Below are 21123 nucleotides of genomic sequence, written 5' to 3' on the forward strand. Positions count from 1 at the left end.
CACGTCTTGCCTCCTCTCCGTGGCAGCCCAGCCGCTGCAGGTGGCTCTTGGCGCGGTCCCTCCCGGCTCGCTGGAGTGCGAAGTAGAGCGCGGCAGCCGACAGCCAGGCCGGGCCCGGTGCAGGGGACGCCGGGTCCGGGGAGAGGCAGCTGGGAGACAGGGGCGTAGGTCACCACGGAAGCCTCGAGGCCCTATCCTGGTTGAAAACCTCTGGTCCTTGGTCCCTACTGGTCAGGATGCTGGCCTTGCCCACCTTCGGGCCGAGCAGAGACCCGGGCCTGTGTCAGGCTCGCCTGGAGGCCTGACGTTCCCTGTCTCGGTGGTGGGCACAGTCCTGTGCCGTGGCCGCGAGGAAGGAGCAGGGCCCGCCGGGGGCACCTGGTCCCCACCAGCTGAGCTCTGCAAGAGGGCCGTGTACACAGGCCTCGGACCGGGAGCCCACTACTCAGACCCTTGCGTTCTCTCCCAGAAAGGGTCTCCAGCAGGTTAGAATCCAGGCCAAAAATGAATGGAATTTGGCTTCCCTTGTCTTCTGGAACTTCGGGCATGCTGGAGCCTGAGCAGCACGCCAGGCACCTCAGGGAGAGGAGGCTGGATGGGACAAGCGCCCCCAGTGCCTCTAGGACACCGCTCGCCCCCAGCCCAGCGGGCACCAGAGACTGCGAGCTGGGCAGACGGGGACCTGCGTCCCGAACACGTCCCCGCGATGCTGACAGTCGGTCCTGGGCCGACCGTGGCCGTAAGAGAAGGGCTGATGGGCAGCAGAGCTGGGCAGGGACCTGCTACCGTCAGTCTTGCCCGACAGTCTGGGGTGTCTCGGATTCCCACCTAGAGCTCGGTCGGTCTCTCTCCCCCCTCACACGGGCCTTGGCAAAGCCTGCCCCCGCGGCCTGTTAGGCACCCCAGTGTGTTCATGGAGATGACGCAGCGCGGGTCCCGGAGAACAGCCACGCTTCCTCCCCTTGTGCCGCTTACCTCCTGCCAAACCGCTGGGCCTCGCACAGCCGCTGCAGCTCCTGGGGCAGGGGGCCCCGGGGGCATCTCCCCCACCGACTACGCAGTTCGGGCTCCAGACGTGGCCACCACAACTTCCAGAAGACAGAGATCAGCCGTAAGCGGATCACGGGGGACTATACTGGGGCACCTCTTCAGTTCCTGCCGCCAAGATCCTGAACCCTGGAGTGCCCGCTGAAGACCGGAGTCCACCTGGCGGCTGTCACTGCTCAGCACAGCTCACGTCACCCGGGGCCTCACGAACTGGACTTAGGTCCAGGGCAGCTCCAGGAGGTTTTCCTCCTCCTCGCAGACGACCGCGAGCTAGCGTTTTACACACAGAACAGCTCTTGCAGTGAACTCCACCCAAACGAGCCACAGACTAAGAAAAAAGCGAAGACGCTCCGGGGGTACCGGCTCGAGTCCCGTGGCTGCCAGATACCGAGACCAGGAGAGCTGCGTGTTGTCAGGAGTCGAAGAAAGCACAAGGCACCCGGGGGGCTAGGTCGGTTCAGCGTCCGACTCTGGATTTCAGCTCAGGTCATGATCTCACGGTTCGTGGGATGGAGCCCCACTTTGGGCTCTATGCGGACGGCATGGAGCCTGCCTGGGACCCTCTCTCTCTCTAAGTAAACAAGGAAGCTGGCAAAGACACCCAAAGGAAGCCTGCACCCTCAACCTGAGGATGTCCAGCCACGCGAGGGCACCTCTCTTCTGAAGTTCTGAGGTGGTGGTGTGTCAGGACAACGGGTGGGACGGAAGTGGGGGAGCACAGGCAGTTAGGGTTCACCCTGAGCCAACGCGGAAGCACAGTGAGCCCAGGCGCAGGCCGGGCAGCCTGTCCTCCTGTGTTCGGATGGGTCGTATTTACCCCCTCCCCGTTTCTTCCAAATGACAAGACTGGATCCCCAGTCACCGTGCCAGCCCCAGGAGTGCCCTGAGAAGACGGCCGTGCCTACCAGAGCAGAGGTCAGGACTAGGGGGCACTCGGTCTGGCACGTGGTCAGGACCAGGTCTGCTGTCAGGGAGGGGTCTCTGCTTTGTGAACAGGCAGTGAGGAGCCCCTGGAGGAGAGAACATGCCAGAGGCTCAGTGGTTTGCGTGTCCACCCAGCCCTGGAAGACCCCGTGGCTTCAGAGCACAGATGAGAATGAGGATCTAGCCCATGTGGTCTGAGCAGGCGACTGGGGAGGTGCAGAGGGAGACAGTTACCCTGAAGAAGTGAACGGTGAGGTCATGGGTCAGGGCACTTCCGTGGGAGAAGTTTCTCTGCAAAAACAGCATAGGCCGGTGAGAAAGGAGCCAGCGGGGTGGGGGAGGGAGGGACGGTGTCTCTGCCGAGGCGTCGGCTATGGAAGAAAACACAGCTTGAGGACGGCAGCCAGATGGCAGCACCGCTGGCCGGAGGTGTAGCTTTCGTCCTGGCAAGCTGGCCCAGAACTTTCGTGACTCCCTGCTTCTCCACGTGGCTCCTCTGTGCAGCCAGAGCCCCCAGCCTGCCCTCTAGGGCCCCAACAAAGGCCAGGAGGTGAGGGCAGCACTCTGATGGCCCTGTTGCCGGGATCGCCTCTCCACCCCTGCTCTGTGTCCTCTGACCCGCCCGTTCCACATCTGCAGCCTCCACTGGGCCCACAGAGAGCTCTAGGGAAAGCCGGCTTTGCTCAAAACCCAAAGAACACCGAGGCTCATTCACCTGCCTTTTTTTTTTTTTAAAGATTTTTTTTTTTTTTATATTTTTATTTATTTCTAGGAGAGAGAAGAGAGAGACAGCGTGAGCAGGGGAGGGTCAGAGACTCTGACACAGGCTCCAGGCTCTGAGCTGGCTGTCAGCACAGAGCCCAACGCGGGGCTCGAACCCACGAACCGCGAGATCATGACCTAAGCGAAAGTCGGACGTTTAACTGACTAAGCCACCCAGGCGCCCCTCATCCCCCTGCCTTCTAAATCACCTTTTAAAGCCATGACTGAATAGGACCTTAGTTCAACCTCTAGTCATATTTGCACTTTAAAGAACGAAAAAGACACTTCAGGAGTAGAGGCTATTGTGAAGTGTGCAGAACATGCTTGTTCCTGGTCACCTCGCTGACGCAGACTGGACGCAGGCTTTCGTTTTTCTGGGTAAGACCGTGGGGCCCCTGACCCTGAACAACGTGTGCGCTGGACGCAGGGAACGCTGGTGGGAACACCGGTCCTCACGGCACCTCTGGCTTCTGTGCGCCCGGAATGTCAAAACTGGAAAGATGGCGACGCATGGTCTGCAAGACCTCATGGGTCCTGATGGCTGAAAGCTGAGGAGGGCTCCGAAGGGGACTGAAGCTCTTGCAGAAGGAACCACATCCGACGTCCGCACCTCGCTGGCCCTGGTTCTGGCTGCGGGAGGGCGCTGGGCACACAGAGGCCCCCGCTCCTGGCCCCCACCCCGTCCTCAGCAAGCCCATGTGGTCTGCGCACACACTCAAGCAACTGGCTCCAGTGACCACAAGTGCACTTGTGCATCTTCAAGAAGAGGCAGCCCTCGGTGATCGGTCACCCCCGTCCCTGCGTCCCCAGGTCGCTCACCCACACCTACCAGCTCCGAGTTGACCAAGTGGAAGAACTCCGTGCAGTCAGGGGCGGTCGGCTGTCTGGCTTGGGGGCTGCCGACGACAACAGACGGGGACAGACCGAGGAGGATCCTGGCAAAGAAGGGCTGCATGAGCGGGGGTGGCGTGGCCTCACTGCACTCCCTGGGAGCTCAGACTCGGGTCTGTAACCCCCCTCCCGACTCGCTCTTGGAAGCGGAGTCCTTACCTGGGACTGTGTCCCGCTGGGCCACTGGCGACATGCACAGGGTCTTACCCCACAAACCACTTGTAAGCTGGCCCATAGCCAAGTGACAGGTGCCCCACAGTCTGACCCAGCTGCTCCCTAGAACTGGGGAGGGACAGGACCCTCTACTCCTAAATGTGGCTACAGTGAGGATCTCTGAGCACACGTGGTTTTCCTTATTCTGACACGAATTCTTTAGGCTACATCTTTCAGCAAAGCAGCTCCTGAGTCTGAAGAGAAAGGCCTTATCCAAGGCTTCAAACCCTGCTCTCTCCATGGGAACACCAAGCAGAAGATGCTATCACAGGCTGGGGACAGGGGACAGAAACAAGTCATCGGCGAAAAGGAAATTCAACTTAAGACAGACAGATAGTCCACCCAGTACTGCGTTACCGTTTGTACACGAGCAGCTCCCGCTGCCTCTGCAGTCGCGTGGCCACATCCCACCCACGAGCCAGAGCCTGGAGCCGTCTGCGGAAAACGGCGAAGAGGAAGTGCCCCCGCGGAGGAGAGTGACCCGGGGGAGCCACCGGGCCCTGCTCCAGACCAGCAGCCATCTCCTGGAGAAAAACCAGCCCAAAAGGTTCACATAACTTGAATCGCTGGTTCCAGATGGTTGTCCCCAAAAGTGAAAACACAAAGTCCTCAGGGATGATTGTCAGCCCCAGTCAAGACTCTGAAATGAGGTTGGGTGGGCTTCGGAGAGTTTCCTAAGAGGAGCTAGGAATGATTGGGACAAGCCTTTTTACTTGGAAATCACTGAAAAATTCCAAAAATAGAATAAGAATGGTACAAAAACACACCTCTACCCAGACTCACCGATGGCTAACATTTTACTGTTTATCATTTGCTCTTTTACTACACATACATACTACACATTAGTGTACACGCACATAATTTGAGGGTGAATTACGGACAGAAGGTATGTACACAGTAAGCATTCAATAAATGTCTGCTGACGGAAAGCACAAAGTGTGTGCAGCATCTGCGCGCATTCAGATGCACCCGCTTCAAAGCGTCGCCCCTGCCACGCGCGGCCCCAGCCCAGGACGCGCCGTCGGCCCTTCACGCTCACTCTCCCTACAGCAGCCAGTGATGACGGATGTGGCGACAGAAGGGCAGGATGAGGGGGCTCGGGTCCCTTTGTGTGTTTCCTTCACTGGTAGGTTACGTTCGCCCAGTGTCCAAACCTCGCCCTCCGTGACTTCTGTCCCTCCCCACATTCTCTCTAGTCAAGCACTTGAAAAGCAGAAACACTGCCAGGAGGCACGAAACCCACACACGGAACCCTGTTAACAAGGAGCTGCCTGTGTACTTCCAGAGGCCCGGGCTCCCCGTGTCCGCCGCGGGCGTGGAAACCAGAGGGCACGGTCCGCACTTTGACCCCAGAGCCCACTCACAGGGTCCGACGTCAACCACCCTGAAAAGACTGGAGACAAACAGGTACTCTGACTGAAAACGATACTTTTCACTTCAAAATGAGAGCCCCATTTCCACGCCTTCTTAAGTGCACCTGCCTTGGTGAGAAGAACCCGCCAGGCCGTGGAGGTGCCAGGTGACCCTGTGCCAACAGTCTCCAAGCCCCCCTTTGCCAAGTGGAGGGCTATCTACCTTACTTCTCACAGCCAGGCATCCAAACAGAGCAGCCAGGAGCTAACAAGCAGAAAGTGGTGGGGAGCGATCATTTACTACTGAAGCTGCTATTTGCTCACTCGCCTCTATTTTTAAATTTTAAATGTGCCAGAGCCTAGAGATGGTTCTGGAACCACAGCTTTTGTTTCTGCATTTTTTTGTGATACTCACTGGTGAAGTGAGCACACCATCACTCTGGGTCTGGGCCATTCCATACGTGACGTGGGTTTTCATTCTGCAGGGGTGCCTTAGGACCTGTTACAGATATTTCTAGCAATATCTGGGGGTGCCTGAGTGGCTAAGTCAATTGAGTGCCTGACTCGGCTCAGGTCATGATCCCAGGGTTGCGGAATCTAGCCCCACATCAGGCTCTGCAATTAATGTGGAGCCTTTTTGGGATTCTTTCTCTCCTGGGTGGCTCAGTTGGGTAAGCATCTGACTTCAGCTCACTTCATGATCTCACGGTTTGTGGGTTCAAGCCCAGCATCAGGCTCTGTGGTAACAGTGTGAAGCTTGCTTGGGATTCTGTCTCCCTTTCTCTCTGCCACTCCTCCACTTGCATGCTCTCTCTGTCTTAAAATAAACTTAAAAAAAAAAAATTCTCTTTCTCTGCCCCTCTCCCTGGTTCATGTTCTCTGTAAAATAAAAAATAATAATAAAAATAAACCTTAATAGCAGATGACATAAATGCAGTGAAACACTGAGTTTTACATGTTCTAGCTCACCTGCAGTCTGGAAAAAATATCCCGATTTCCTGTGCAGCCACTGAGAACCAAATCCGAATTCTCTGAGTAGCTGTAACTTCTCGAACTGTAACAAAAACACAACAAAAGCCTCCTAAGTATCTCCTGATGTGCAGGCATTCCAGCTTCTCCTCCTGCCTCCAGAGTGGCATGTGGTCGCAGAGCCAGGAAGTACCAGAGGACCAGGTGACACCCACAGTCATCAACAACAAACAACAAAACCTGAAACAAAATACCAACAACCCCAATCTAGCAACATCTGATAACAATTACGTATCAGGACCAAGTGGGATTTACTCTAAGAATGCAAGGTTGGTTCAACACCCTAAAATCAATGTAATACACATATATACAGAATAAAAATACAAAACCATGTGATTATCTCAATAGATACAGATAAAACATTAGACAAAATTCAGTACCCTTTCATGATAAAACACTCAACAAATTAAGAGTAGGAAGGAACTTCCTTAACCTGATAAAGGCCATCTATGAAAAACCCACAGGGGCACCTACGTGGCTCGGCTGGGTGTCCGACTTCAACTCAGGTCATGATCTCACAGTTCGTGGGCTCAAGCCCCGCGTCAAGCTCTGTGCTGACAGCTCAGAGCCTGGACCTGCTTTGGATTCTGTGTCTCCTCCTCTCTCTATCCCTCCCCATTCGTGCTCTGTCTCTCTCTCTCAAAAATAAACATTTTTTTAAAAATTAAAAAAAAAAAGAAAAACCCACAGTTCACATCATACTTAATGATGAAACACTGAAAGTTTTCCTCCTAAGATCAGAAATTTTAAGATGAAGTTGTCCTCTCTCACCACTTTCATACAACATTACACTGGAAGTTCTAGCTGGACCATTCACTCAGAAAAAGACATAAAAGACACCCATATTGTAAAGGAAAAGGTTAAACCATCTCTATTCAGAGATGATATGATCTTGTATATAAGAAACCCTAAATACTCCCCATTAAAAAAAAAAAGCTATTAAATAAGTTCACAAAGTTGCAGAACATGATATCAATACACAAAAATCAGTTTTACTTCTCTATACTACCAATGAATAATCCAAGAATGGAATTAATTCCCTTTTTAATGGTGTTAGAATAAAATACTTGAAGATAAATTTAACCAAGGAGGTAGAAAACTTGTACACTGAGAACTAGAAAACGTTGAAAAAATTACAGAAGACCTAAATAAATGGAAAAACAGCCCATCTTCATGGATAGGAAGATTCAGTATTGTTAAAATGTTAATAATGCTAACATGCATCTACAGATACAGTACAATCCTATCAGAATCCCAGCTGGTTATGTTGAAACTGACAAATTGATCCTGAAATTCAGATGGAATTGCAAAGAACCTAAAATACCCAAAACAATCTTGGGGGGGGGGGGTGGAAGTGGGGGGAATTCACAGTTTTGATTTAAAATTTGCTACAAGTTTTCAGTAACCAAAACAGTGTGACACTGGCATAAGAATAGACATATACACCAACTTACTAAAAAGAGATCAGAAACAAATTTTCACATACATGGTTAACTGGTTTTCAGTAAGAACGTCAAGACCATTTAATGGGTAAGGACAGTTTCTTCAACAAAACGTGCTGGGACAACTGGATGTCATGCAAAAGAATGAAGAGGGATTCCTTACTTATTCCATATATAAAAATTAACTCAAATTAATCAAAGACCTAAATGAAGAGCTAAAACTAAAAAGATAAATTGGACTTGATAATTTATTATTTTTAAATTTTCTAATATTTACTTATTTTTGAGAAAGCAAGAGACAGAGCATGAGCAATGGAGGGGCAGAGACAGAGGGAGACACAGAATCCAAAACAGGCTCCAGGCTCCGAGCTGCCAGCACAGAGCGCAACACAGGGCTTGAAACCATGAACCGTAAGATCATGACCTGAGCCGAAGTTGGATGGTTGACCAACTTCGGTGCCACTCAGGAGCCCCAGAATGGGAGAAAATATTTGCAACTCATGTCTGATAAGGGCCTGGTATATAGAATACATAACACAACTTCGTAAAACATCCCAATCTTAAAATGGGCAAAGGATGGGACGTTTTCAAAGACGAGACACAAACCGTCAACCAGCAAATGAAAATATGCTCAACTTCATTAGCCACCAGGGAAAAACAAATCAAAACCATAATGAAATATATCAGTGCTGTCCATTAGGATGGGTATTAGCAAAAGATAATGATAACTACGTTGGTGATAATGGGGAGGAACTGGAATCCTCCGATACTGCTGGTGGGAATGTAAAATGGCCAGTTTTGCAAAACAGTCTGGGAGTTCCTAAAAAAGTTAAAGTATAACACCGCATACCCCATTCTTAGGGATATGCCCAAAAGAAATTAAAACACAGGACCACAAAAAAACCTGTACACAAATGTTCATAACACAATTCTTCATGGCCAAAAAGTGAAGTCCCAAAAGTCCATCAACTAGTGAATAAACAAAATGTCCATCCTTCAATGGGATACTACTCAGTAATAAAAGTTCTGATACATGCTACAATATACAATTTTTAAAATTTTATTTAAATCTAAGTTAACATATAGCGTAGTAATGATTTCAGGAGAATTTAGTGACTGATCACTTACAACACCCAGTGCTCATCCCGAAAAGTGCCTTCCTTAACGCCCATCGCCCACTTACCCCCACCCAACACCCTCCAGAAGCCGTTTGTTCTCTGTGTTCAAGAGTCTCTTATGGTTTGACTCTATCTTATTCTCCCTTCTCTTCCCCTATGTTCCTCAGGCAAGGAATGGAGACACTCCCTGATTTCAGTCTGTGCGTGCGTACACACACACACACACACACACGTCTATCCCTCCCAAGGACAGGACGACTGGCCCCACCGTCAGTCTGCCCGGCGGCGGACATGCTACTCTTGCCACTGGGCACTCGCGGGAAGGGCTCCAGTGCTACCGGCCGTGTTGAGGCGGAACATGAGTGTGTAAGAGTTTTGCTGACCAGCCGATGTGTTTACAGACCCTTGTGGAGAAGGGCGCGCGCGGTGGGAAAAGTAAAGGCATCTGTGCTGCACTGCGTCTTCAGTAACCATTTGCATGAACCGTTGTTTCTTAGAGGGTAACAAGATTGGTTTTCTAGGATTTAAGTAATAGATTACCCAAACCGCGTGGAAAATGGGATTGATTTTACTCCTCATTGACACAGCAATACGAGGAGAAAGACACTAACAGCCCAGCCTGCACAGCACAGGGAACTCTGCCGCACGGCAGCAAGGCCATGTTCGCACTGCAGGCCCCCAACATGGTGGCAGTGGCCGGCCCACTTCTTCCACCCTTCACACTTAACGACCCACATGTCGGGTGACAAAGCGGAAAGACGAGTCACTGCCACTGGCAAATCTACACACAAAGAAAATGGATTCAGAAAGCTTACCTTTACTCCGAATAGACTCAGACTGGCTACCAGGAAATGTTCAATCATGCTTTGTCTAACGCAAAGTAGACGCAGGTCAAAACACCTTCTTAGAAGGCCCCAAAGTAAAAGTAAGATGCTTTTTGGCATCAGCATTCCCAACCTTTGGCAGAAGTCTATCAGCACGTCGACGAGAAGTGTGCATGCTGCCTCCAGGTCCCCGTCGCAGCCCCCCGCAGCAGACGGCTTGGGGAGGAAGTGCTCGTGGATCGCCCACTGGTGGAAGTCCCACCTGGAACAGCAAACACCAAGGTCTGTGCTGAGAAAGGTGATCAGCCAGTGGTTCCCGCAGCTGGGACGTGAGCCCACAGCCAGGGACACAGCAACGGCAGGTGGCGAGATCTGGGGCTTCTGGGTGCAGGAAGGCCCTGTGCTGCAGCCCAGGCCTCCTCAGGGGCCATCCCCTGGGTCATGATTCCAGCATCCATCAGCAAAGGTGTCCAGATCTGGACCAGACTCTGCAGGTGCTCACGGGGAAGACCCTGAGGGGCACTAACTAACGCTGCAGCAAGAGAGGCACAGGACACGTCATTCTATTCGTGCAGAAGGAGCCACGCCTGAGTAAGACACTTCCGCACCTGCAAGTGGGCAAGGGACAGAGGTTGTAAAGGGCTGGTGCCGCACGCAAGCCATCTGACACTGTATTTGAGTATTACCTGTGGAAGGAAAAAAGGTCTAAGCACAACTTAACACATGGCGACCTAAGGGTAAGAAATGCGTGTTATGGATCCTCACACCAGAAAATGAATTCCTTCTTTTCCTTTTCCCTGTGGAAAGAGAGGAAGGCGGGCAGGGAGACCCCAGGGCGCGTGCACCTGCGCAGAAAGCACTCACAGCTATTTGCACACAGACCCTCCACCTGGTTGGAAAAGCAGTTCTTCCTTCCACAGCTCGGACTTCCTCTCAGTGTGTCTACTCGCTCCCTCTGCAATCTGATACTGCAGGACCCCCCTCCGTAGGTGAGACGGGGGCTCAGACCTTAACTGACCTGCTCCAGCAGCTCGGAGCCTGTAGTGCGTGCAGCACCGGTCAGCCCTCTGTCTGCCCAGCCGGCCTCTGTGCACTTCGCACACTCGAGGCAGAAGTGTGGCGGCCATGCCGGCTGAGAACTCTCGAAAGCTCCCTCAGCAGGAGCGCCGACAGCCAGGACTCCACCACAGTCCCTCAGCACACCTGCCTTCCCTGCTCTTCTCCCACCTGAGGGATGTACTCTGCTCCTGCTGCCCCCCCCACACCCCGGGTCCTGAGTTTCCCGCCCCCTGCTGCCCCCCCAGGTCCTGAGTGTCCCGCCCCCTGCTGCCCCCCCCACTGTCCTGAGTGCCCCGCCCCCTGCCGCCCCCCCCCCCACTGTCCTGAGTGTCCCTCCCCCTGCTGCCCCCATTTTATCCATCTCCCTCCTGGCCACCCTGCCCGCTCAGGTATACACTGCGAGTGTCCAGTCACGGGCGCTGGGGCAGAAGTACACAAAGGTGCCAGATGGGCAGGCATGTCTCATCACAATGCACTTCCCAGTTTCTAGAACATTCTAGAAGTGCCTGGCACACAGGAGTGCAATAAATGTTTCTTGAAGGAATGAATGAATGAAACTGTGCTCATAGGTTATATGTCAAGTTGAACACTGAGATGTAAGGACAAGACAGACTTTATTTTTATTTATTTTTTTTATTTATTTCTAGAGAGAGAGAGTGAGCAGGGGAGGGTCAGAGAGAGAGGGAGTCACAGACTGAAACAGGCTCCAGGCTCTGAGCTGGCAGTCAGCACAGAGCCCGACGCGGGGCTCGAACCCACGAACCATGAGATCATGACCTAAGCGAAAGTCAGACGCTTAACTGACTAAGCCACCCAGGCGCCCCAAGACAGACTTTAAAACAACGCAGAAAACCTTGTAACACAGTCAAGACTTACCTTTCTGTATCTGAAAGACAATCGGCCTCAGGTTGAATTTCTAGTTCCAGCTGTAACCAGTCTCTGTAAGTTAACTGAGAGAAAAAAGGACCAGATGAATACCAGTGAGCATGGGACGCAGAAACCTCCAGTCAGCTTTGTAAGTCTGCTGTCACTGTCCAGCCAATGTCACACGTCACAGCACAAAGACTCATGGGAAGGCTTCTGTGCCTACACTGGTCTCCATTCTCAGCCACTTCCCGCTAACTGACTGCAGTGCTGGCGCCAAGCCCTGAAGTCAATCTGCGGTGCCTCAAACCTCTCAGGTTACTGCACAACAGCAGCAGGAAGGAAATCATCTTCTAGTTCACTTGAGTTGGGCAAATTAACCAGAGAATGAATGTGGGATAGTAACACACTTCGAGCATTCATGATAGCACATTTGCCAATTTGAAATTCTTGGGGCACCTGGGTGGCTGAGTCAGTTAAGCGTCCAACTTCGGCTCAGGTCATGATCTCACAGTTTGTGGGTTTGAGCCCCACGTCGGGCTCTGTGCTGACAGCTCAGAGCCTGGAGCCTGTTTCAGATTCTGTGTCCCCCCTCTCTCTGCCCCTCCCCTGCTCATGCTCTGTCTCTCAATAATAAACAAAAATGTTTAAAAAAATGTAAAATTCTTGGGGGGCGTCTAGAGGGCTCAGTCAGTTAAGTGCCTGACTTGGTTTCAACTCCAGTCACAATCTTACAGTTCATGAGTTCGAGCCCCATGTTGGGCTCTGCACAGTGTGGAGCCTCCTTGGGGTTCTCTCCCCCTCTCTCTGTGCCTCCCCAACTCTCTCCCTCTCTCAAAAACTAATAAACTTTAAAAAATATTTAAAAAAATTCTTGGAACAATTCCACTCATTAACATGAATCTCAAAGCCTCACACTGTGTGTAAAAAGGCACATCACAGACACAGGCGGGCAGTGCTCCCTCTTTGTAAAGACCCAGGCCCGGCAGCATGGGGGGCGGGGGTCTCTGCTCAGGGACAGATCAAGGAAAACCAAGGGCAGCACGTCCGTGATCCCCACAGACGGGACAGCAGCCCTGAGCAGACCCCTCTGTGTGCTGTGAGGGCGGCCAGTGTTCCCGGGCCGTGACTCATTTTGTCCCACAAAGACTGTCACACCTCCTCTGGGGCGATTTGTGTAATTAACAACAGAATTGAACAAATATATAAAAAACTGAGAATTTTTTCTCTAAAGACCAAAATAAACAGACAAACATCCAAGGGATGAAAGAAAAGTCCGGAAAAGGCAGTGCGCTGGGAGCGCGGACACATGGGCTGGAGGTCACGGTGATGACGCCCAAAGATGCCCCACTCCAACAGGTGCCCGCAAGTACGTGTAAAATATGCTTCTATTCACCCTTAAAATCTTCCACAAAATGTTAGTGCTGAGGGAACCTGGCAGAGTAGAAACAATCTTTCTAGTTTCTTAGAATTTTGTGTGAATCCACAACGAACCCAATAATGATTTCCACCAAATCACTTGTGTGCTGCTCCAGGGTCACTGGCCCTGTGCCTGCCCACCACGTCCTCAGGGGGGCCCCAGTCTTGCCGCAAACTCTTCTGAGGTAGGACGAGGTGAGGAACAGGAAAGGGGCAGTAGAACCTACATGAAATTCTTTCTCCTTCAGCAGCTCCTGGAAGGGCCTCTGTCTCCACAGCCGGAGGGCGGCTTGCTGCCAGTCTGCGGAGGGCTGGAACAGGGGCCTCCAGGGAGGGCCGGCCGTGTCCTCCTGACAGACGGGATCTCGGGCTTCTGAGAACAGTCTGAATACGATGAACTGAAACTGAAGAGAGACGGCGTCACGTTTGCTGTAAGCAGGTGAGAAAATACGCCAGTAACCCGGCCGTGCACGGCGGGGCAGGGCAGCCCGGAGACCCCGTGGTTGTGCCCCCAGAGCTGCCCCGGACCGTGTTCAGCTACAGGCGGCACTTCGGTCAACAGCCCTGTCTGTAAATCTCAACACCCGAGGCCGAATTCCGGGTTCTAAGCTCCCTCCGCATGGCGGCGCTGATCCCACAGCAGCCGGACGGTTGCTGGCTCTGGTACTTCCGCGGAGAGAGGGTGCCAGCCGCACAAGCAGAGCACTGTGTCACTGAATTAATTTGTCTTTGCCGTTAGGAGATTAGGCTTTTTCCCATGTTTACTGAGCTGTAGACGGCTCTCGGGAGCCGGGGGAGGGCACAGGGACACGTGTAGTCAGCGACTTGCTGGCCTGGGCCACTTCTCCTAATCGCTGTCCCATGTTTCAAGATGTGGCAGCTGGGACTAAGTTCCTCCATGCCGGTGATGGGGGCACAAGCGTGCCCGAGCCCACCTAAACCCCCCGGGCAGGGACAGGTGGGTCCTAACGGTGCTCAGAGTGGACACGTGCATCGACCATCGTGGGATGTTCCTTAAAGCTCAGCCCAAGTGAGAATGCTGGTTCTCAGTGTAACTTCAAGTTCACTCTTGCCACTGAGGCCTCGGACGCACTTTTTTTTTTTTTTAATGTTTTATTCATTTTTAGGAGAGAGGGAGAGAGACAGCGTGAGCAGGGGAGGGTCAGAGAGAGAGGGAGACACAGACTCTGAAACAGACTCCTGGCTCTGAACTGGCAGTCAGCACAGAGCCCGACGCGGGGCTCAAACCCACAAACCGCGAGATCGTGACCCAAGCGAAAGTCGGACGCTTAACCGACTAAGCCACCAGGCGCCCCTCAGACGCACATCTTTAAACTTCTCTGGTCTCGTAACAAGCATTCGAGAGATAGGGAAGTCTTCAGGCAAAACTCAGAGTTCTTCTTTAATTTTTTTAATGTTTTATTTAGTTCTGAGAGAGACTGCGTGAACAGGGGAGGGTCAGAGAGAGAGGGAGACACAGAATCTGGAACAGGCTCTGGGCTCTGAGCTACCTGTCAGCACAGAGCCCGACGTGGGTCTCAAACTCACAAACCGTGAGATCATGACCTGAGCTGAAGTTGGACGCTTAACTGACTGAGCCACCCAGGTGCCCCAGAGTTTTTCTTTAAGTAGAAAGAAACTTTTCATGAATATTTACCTTTTAATATACCTATTTTACAAAAATCAGTATCTGTTTCTTTAAAAAAAAAAAAAATGGGATGTGGCTCAGTCAGTTAAGCGTCAGACCCTTGATCTTGGCTCAGGTCACAACCTCAGAGTTTGCAAGTTCGAGCCCCACACTGGGCTCTGCATGGACAGAGCAGAGCCTGCTTGGAATTCTCTCTCTCCCTCTCTTTCTGCCCCTCCCCAGCTTGCTCTCCCTCTTTTAAAAAGATAAATAAATAGAAAAAAATTTTAAAAACCAAATAAGCATTTAGAATGAATAAGTAAATAAATAAGGAAGGAAGGAAGGAAGGAGGGGCATCGTTGTCTGTGTCATGTTTCACCCCTTCGTCTCAACTCTGAGAAGAGAAGGAAAAGGCCGTGTTCAGCCCAGACAACTGAGGCACTTCCCAAGAGTGACCAGACAACTGGCGAGCCTGGGCACGCAGAGACAGGGGTGCAGACAAGAGACCTCCGACGTTTGGCTATAAACCCGTGCGAAACGGGAGACTCCAAGCATGGGCAAAGGGACCACACAGACTCACCTTCTTCACGAGGCCTGGAGACAAGCAGCTGCACACAGTATCTTGTGATGAGGAAGAAAACTTACACAGAGAGTACGAAATCACCGCTGTACAAAATCTGAAAACAGAAAACAAATAATGTAGAAATGCAATCCATGCAAAATAAGGAATGAAATATTAAGTGTGAATTTCTTGAAAGTGAACTGAGTGCATTCTAAACCAGATGGCCTGAGGATTAGTCCCTGGCCCCAGCTCCAGGCCAGGCCAGCTCCCACGGCCTCGAGGAAATGTCCCCCTGTCACAACCACAGATCTGAGCTCTTTCTACACTGAAGGCACAGACACAGAAAACACAAATAGCAAGGTTGTGGAAATAAGGGCTTGCTGTCACTGCACGTTGAAGAGCCAAAGCCAGAACAGGGCGCCTGGGTGACTCGGTTGAGCGTCCTGCTTGGGCTCAGGTCATGATATCAGTTCGTGGGTTCATGCCCCACGTCAGGCTCTCTGCTGTTAGCACAGAGCTTGCTTCAGATCCTCTGTCCCCTTCTCTCTGCCCACAACAGTCTTCAGGACAGGACCGAAGCACACCCAAGTTTATACTCAGCCTCAGGGAGAGCCTTTGCCTGCCTGTGGTGGGTTGTGAAGCCCGGATGGAAAGGGCCCCGGGAGAAGAGACTGACCATGGGGCCCAGGGAAAGTTAGGACTGACACCAGGGGGGCCTGCCTGTCCGTGCTGCCCAAAGTCCTAAGAGGCTGGAGCCATCTGCCTCCCACTGGGGGCGGCACAGGCGTCGGGGACCCTGGTCCAGAGGAGGTGTCGCAGCCCTTCCCTCTCCCTGCTCGGTTACAGTCTCTCAGGCCTTCTGGCAGTTCTTTCCACAAACTGCAACTCCAGACCCTGCGCACAACCCTCCCTGGAGCCTCGCTTGGTGTACCTTGGACACGCATCGCCTAAAACCCCAGGGATGGGTCTGACCACATGCCAGGCGCCCCCAAGACAAAATCCAAAAAGCTCACAGCTTCACAACATGGAAGGGCATCTATAGTCTTGTTAACATCTTCGGAGGCAGTTTATAAGGTAGCACTATCTCATTTTTGTGAACAAAGAAACACAGACACATAAAAACAATGTTAAGACTCTAGAATGATTATCCAGGGAGTGTGCCTGTTTTGGCCAATTGTGCCCGGTGCGTGCGTGTGACTTCTGTTAGGCATGGGGAGCCACGGCAGATGTGACTGTGTCTGGTGAGTGCGTGTGACTTCTGTCAGGCATGGGAAGCCACGGCGGATGTAACTGTGTCTGGTGTGCATGTGACTTCTGTCAGGCGTAGGGAGCCCACAGCAGATGTGACCGTGTCTGGTGAGTGCGTGTGACTTCTGTCAGGTGTGGGGAGCCACAGCAGATCTGACTGCATCCAGTGAGTGCGTGTGACTTCTGTCAGGCGTGGGGAGGCACGGCGGATGTGACTGTGTCTGGTGTGTGCGTGTGACTTCTGTCAGGTGTGGGGAGCCACGGCAGATGTGACTGTGTCTGGTGTGCATGTGAATTCTGTCAGGTGTGGGGAGCCACGGCAGATGTGACTGTGTCTTGTGTGCGTGTGAATTCTGTCAGGCATGGGAAGCCACGGCGGATATGACTGTGTCTGGTGTGTGTGAGACTTCTGTCAGGTGTGGGGAACCACGGCAGATGTGACTGTGTCTTGTGTGCGTGTGAATTCTGTCAGGCGTGGGAAGCCACGGCAGATATGACCGTGTCTGGTGAGTGCGTGTGACTTCTGTCAGGTGTGGGGAGCCACAGCAGATGTGACTGCGTCCGGTGAGTGCATGTGACTTCTGTCAGGTGTGGGGAGCCACAGCAGATGTGACTGCGTCCAGTGAGTGCGTGTGACTTCTGTCAGGTGTGGGGAGCCACGGCAGATGTGAGGGGCAGCTCACTTCAGGCAGAAGAGCAAGGTCTCCGAGGTCCTAAACGTCAGGAGGCTGCTGAAGAACTCTGCGATGGACATGCCCTCAGCGGGGGCAGGAAGGCCCACAGGCACCACAGGGCACGCAGGCCCGGACTCAGCCAGGTGGACGACCAGGGCGGCCAATCCCAGCACGTGGGAGCCACTCAGGCTTGGGCCCTGCAACGGGAGACAGTGTTTCTGCAGGAAGGAGGGCAGAGCCCACTTCCCAGGCGGAGAGAGGCGGCAGCCGTACCTGGTGACGGAGCAGCTGGCAGAGCCTGGTGAGCACGATGGGGAGGAGCCTGCGTCCACACATGGCTGACACTAAGCGAGAAGCCCACGGGCCCTGCCTGCAGAGACAGCCATCAAAAGCAGCAGTCGGGCCAGTCCTGGCCCTGCACGGCCGTCCCAGATTTTGGTGGACGAGCAGCCACCAGGTCCTGAGGAAGACGCAGGCTGTTCCCTGAGCAGCGGGGTCTCCGTGGGGACGCCTGACCTCGGCTGAGTGTCCGCCCGACACCAGGCAGCACTGCCCCTTCACCCCACCCGGGACCCCCGCGCAGTACAGAAGGCAGGATCCAGGACCCAGGGTCGGAGCCGGGCGAGCAGTGGACAGACATGCGCCTCGCACAGAAAACAGGGAGAAGGCCCCTTCGCCAAGGGAGGCCTGCTCCGAGCACCCTGGCCACCCCCCGCAGAGTCCCCACCACCCAGAGAAAACCCCAGCCTCTACCTGGCGGGCGGGGCGGAGCTGGAAGCCACAATCAGGTTCTGACAGAAACATGTCAGCAGGAGGTCTGCAACCTGAGAGAGACAGACGGTCACCAAGGGCTCAGCGTCCCTGAGAGCTACACATGTGAGGCTAAGCAACCATCTGCACCAGCAACACGGCAAGACAGGCCCGCATCTGGGAGGAAACCGCCACATCGGCCGGCACCAGAGCCCCACTCCCAAATCCCGGAGGGCGGCAGGCCAGGCATCATGAAATTTCACAGCAGAGATGAGGCTCAGCACACTTGTCTACGCAGGGCCAAAGAGTAACTGTTTCAGGGTCTGGGGCCCCAGATGGCCTCCGCTGTGTGTTTTTCTTTAGAAATTTTAAAAGTTCTGGGGCGCCTGGGTGGCTCAGTTGCTTAAGCGTCTGACTTCCGCTCAGGTAATGATCTTGCGGGTTGTGGGTTCCAGCCCCGCGTCGGGCTCTGTGCTGACAGCTCAGAGCCTGGAGCTGCTTTGGATTCTGTGTCTCCTTCTCTCTCCCCCACCCCCTCACTGGCACTCTGTCTCTCTCAAAATAAACATTAAAATTTTAAATAAAGAAATGTTAAAAGTCTGTACACAAACAGGCCAGGGCTGAGCCCGACTCCTGGGCATCTTGTTTCCACGCACACAGGTCACCCGCAAGACGCGGGCGGGGAGGAGGCCCGTGCCCCCAGGACTTCGTACACAACGCGGCCGCGCTCGGCAGCGTCCGAGAGGCACCCCGTACTCACCTGCCCTTCTTGTTGCTCCAGGCCCGGCGCGAGGACACTGAGCTGGATCTGCCATCCCCCGGGGCTGCCGTCCTCCTCAGCACGGCCCCAGGCAGAGCCAAGCTGCTCAGAAACAACTGCCACTCGAGCAGCCACGACTGCATGCAAGGAAACCCGGTTAGACGAGCGGGGAAATGTGGGTGCCCTGCCCGGGGCGGCGCTGCTGCTTGCAGCGGCCCCGTCTCAGGGGCAGCGCCGGCCACGAACCCTGGGGCCACGCTCCTCCGCCACCCGGGCGATGGGGACCTTGCCGTGGACGAGCACGTGACAGCTGTCCTCACCACCAGGGGTCACCTGGGGTTCCCTGCGCCCCGAGGACATGTTCTCCATGTGACGTCGCAGGCCAACCCTCCCGCACGGCACTGCGTCTGCTCCATGCCCCACTGTCGGCTCTGCCGATGGCGAGGAGCCACAGCCTCTGGGCACCGGAGGTCAGGGGCCAGGCAGGCCGACTGTGCTGGCCGGAAATGGAAACCCTCCTGCGAGAAACAAGGCTGACGCAGACCTCAGCGCCCTCCATGCCAAACTCCCCAGGAGTGCAGCTGGCAAAGCCTCGCCTCTGGGTCGTGGATGAGATGCTACATGGAGCAAAGGAAACTAAGGCAGCATCGTTAATATTTCCTCTGTGAGGCTCTCACAGGACATTCTGTCCTGGTGTGAATAAAATGGGTTTATAATGTATAAAAACCTACTACAGTTACCCAGTAAAACTATGGTTTATTTCTATTAGATTCTATATTTTTCGTAACAAAAATCTCCAAAGTATGGGAAGTTAGTGTTTTATTTTATTGACTGACATGCCCCACAATGTGATGTGAATCATTAATCCTCTTACTCCACAAATAAACATTCATGATGATTTTACAGAAAATAGTCGCACAGAAGCAGAGGCCCAGCGTTTAAGTGTTATAACTACTCAGTGAAGAAAGAAACCCCCACGCCTTAGCAACGTTAGTTTCTTCCTCCCCATTACCTGTTCTGGTAGGATCTCAAACAGCAGAGTATTCAATTCGGTTAAGGGTCTGTGACAACCTGAACGACAGACCCATCCCCCGTCCCATCCCATGGGATAGGAGGCCACGTGCTCGGCATCCGCCAGCACTGTGGCCAGGCTTAACTACCACAGCCACTGAGCCCTGGCCACAGCCGGACACGAGCTCATCCCTCCAACACCCAGCGCGGACAGCCCTGCGCACAGCTGCGTCCTCACCGTCATGCTGGGTGGGGTCTGTCATTGCAGCTCTGAGTGCTCGTAGCGCAGCCGCGAGTGGTCCCAAGGGCTCTTCCCCACAGACAGCCTCCACCTTCATTCCTGGGGCTGCATCTGAGGAACGACAGGACACACACAGCTGGATGTGGCTTCTCCGTGTTGATGGCAGACAGAGGCACCAGGGCTCCATGAAGCACGCGCTGCTGGGCGCTCGTCACTGGTATCAGAAACTTGTCCATAAATGTATTAAGAAAAAACATGATTCGGGGCAACTGGGTGGCACAGTCAGTTAAGCATCTGACTTCAGCTTAGGTCACAATCTTACAATTCGTGTGTTCGAATATTAGCTCTGCTTCAGAGCCTGTGTCTTCCTCTCTCTCTGCCCCTCTCTTGCTTGAGCACACGTGCTCTATTCACTCTCTCTCTCAAAAATAAATACACATTAAAAAAAATTTGTAATTAAAAAAAGAAAAAAAACCCCACATGGTTCTGTGCACAACATTGCCATGAGGGTGAAGAGCACATATGTAAAGAAAAAGGACCAGAACCATGGCATGGAGGTTGGGGGGGTATAAAGAATTGTGGATGGGTGGGGCGCCTGGGTGGCATAGTCAGTTAAGCGTCCGACTTTCGCTTAGGTCATGATCTCACGGTTCGTAGGTTCGAGCCCCACGTCGGGCTCTGTGCTGACTGCCAGCTCAGAGCCTGGAGCCTATTTCAGAGTCTGTATCTCCCTCTCTCTCTGACTCTCCCCTGCTCATGCTGTCTCTCTCTCTCCTAGAAATAAATAAAAAATAAATAAAAAAAGAATTGTGGATGGGTCATAATTTATTCCATTTCTAATCTTTTAAGTAATGTCATATTGTTTTTTATAACAGGATGTTGGAAAAAGAAGATCAAAGGAAAAAAACCTAAAAATATACAAAAGATGATTACCAGCTCTCAACATGTTTACTAGATTCGTAAAAAAAAAAGATCATATATTTGTAAAAGATATTTCCTCAAATAAAAATCTTTTAACTTAAAATTTTCTTTAACTTAGAAAAAAGTTTTTTAATGTAATTTATTTTTGAGAGACAGAGTGTGAATGGGCGAAGGGCAAAGAGACAGGGAGACACAGAATCCAAAGCAGCTCCAGGCTCTGAGCTGTCAGCACAGAGCCCAACACCAGGCTCAAACCCACAAAGCGCGGATCATAACCTGGGTCAAAGTTGGGTGCTTAACCGAATGAGCCACCCAAGGCCTCCCCCCCCATTTTTAACTTTTGAAATGTTAGCTATATACCCCGACGTCGGGCATGAACTCACGA

General features: G+C 52.8%; 1 protein-coding gene across 1 annotated transcript in view; it reads right to left on the reverse strand.

Annotated features, from left to right (window-relative positions):
• Window positions 1-21123, reverse strand: part of FANCA (FA complementation group A) — a 60259-nt gene that overhangs the window by 3025 nt on the left and 36111 nt on the right. Inside the window, 16 exon segments of the mRNA XM_039226708.1 lie at window positions 11-149; window positions 976-1088; window positions 1953-2057; window positions 2206-2262; window positions 3563-3668; window positions 4195-4361; window positions 6159-6243; window positions 9736-9864; window positions 11538-11611; window positions 13172-13348; window positions 15152-15248; window positions 17065-17252; window positions 17329-17425; window positions 17809-17879; window positions 18566-18702; window positions 19815-19928. Coding sequence (XP_039082639.1) covers window positions 11-149; window positions 976-1088; window positions 1953-2057; window positions 2206-2262; window positions 3563-3668; window positions 4195-4361; window positions 6159-6243; window positions 9736-9864; window positions 11538-11611; window positions 13172-13348; window positions 15152-15248; window positions 17065-17252; window positions 17329-17425; window positions 17809-17879; window positions 18566-18702; window positions 19815-19928 — 1856 coding nt within the window.

Source organism: Hyaena hyaena, unplaced genomic scaffold, assembly GCF_003009895.1.
Source record: "Hyaena hyaena isolate Hyena2069 unplaced genomic scaffold, ASM300989v1 scaffold_1, whole genome shotgun sequence".
Lineage (NCBI taxonomy): Eukaryota > Metazoa > Chordata > Mammalia > Carnivora > Hyaenidae > Hyaena > Hyaena hyaena.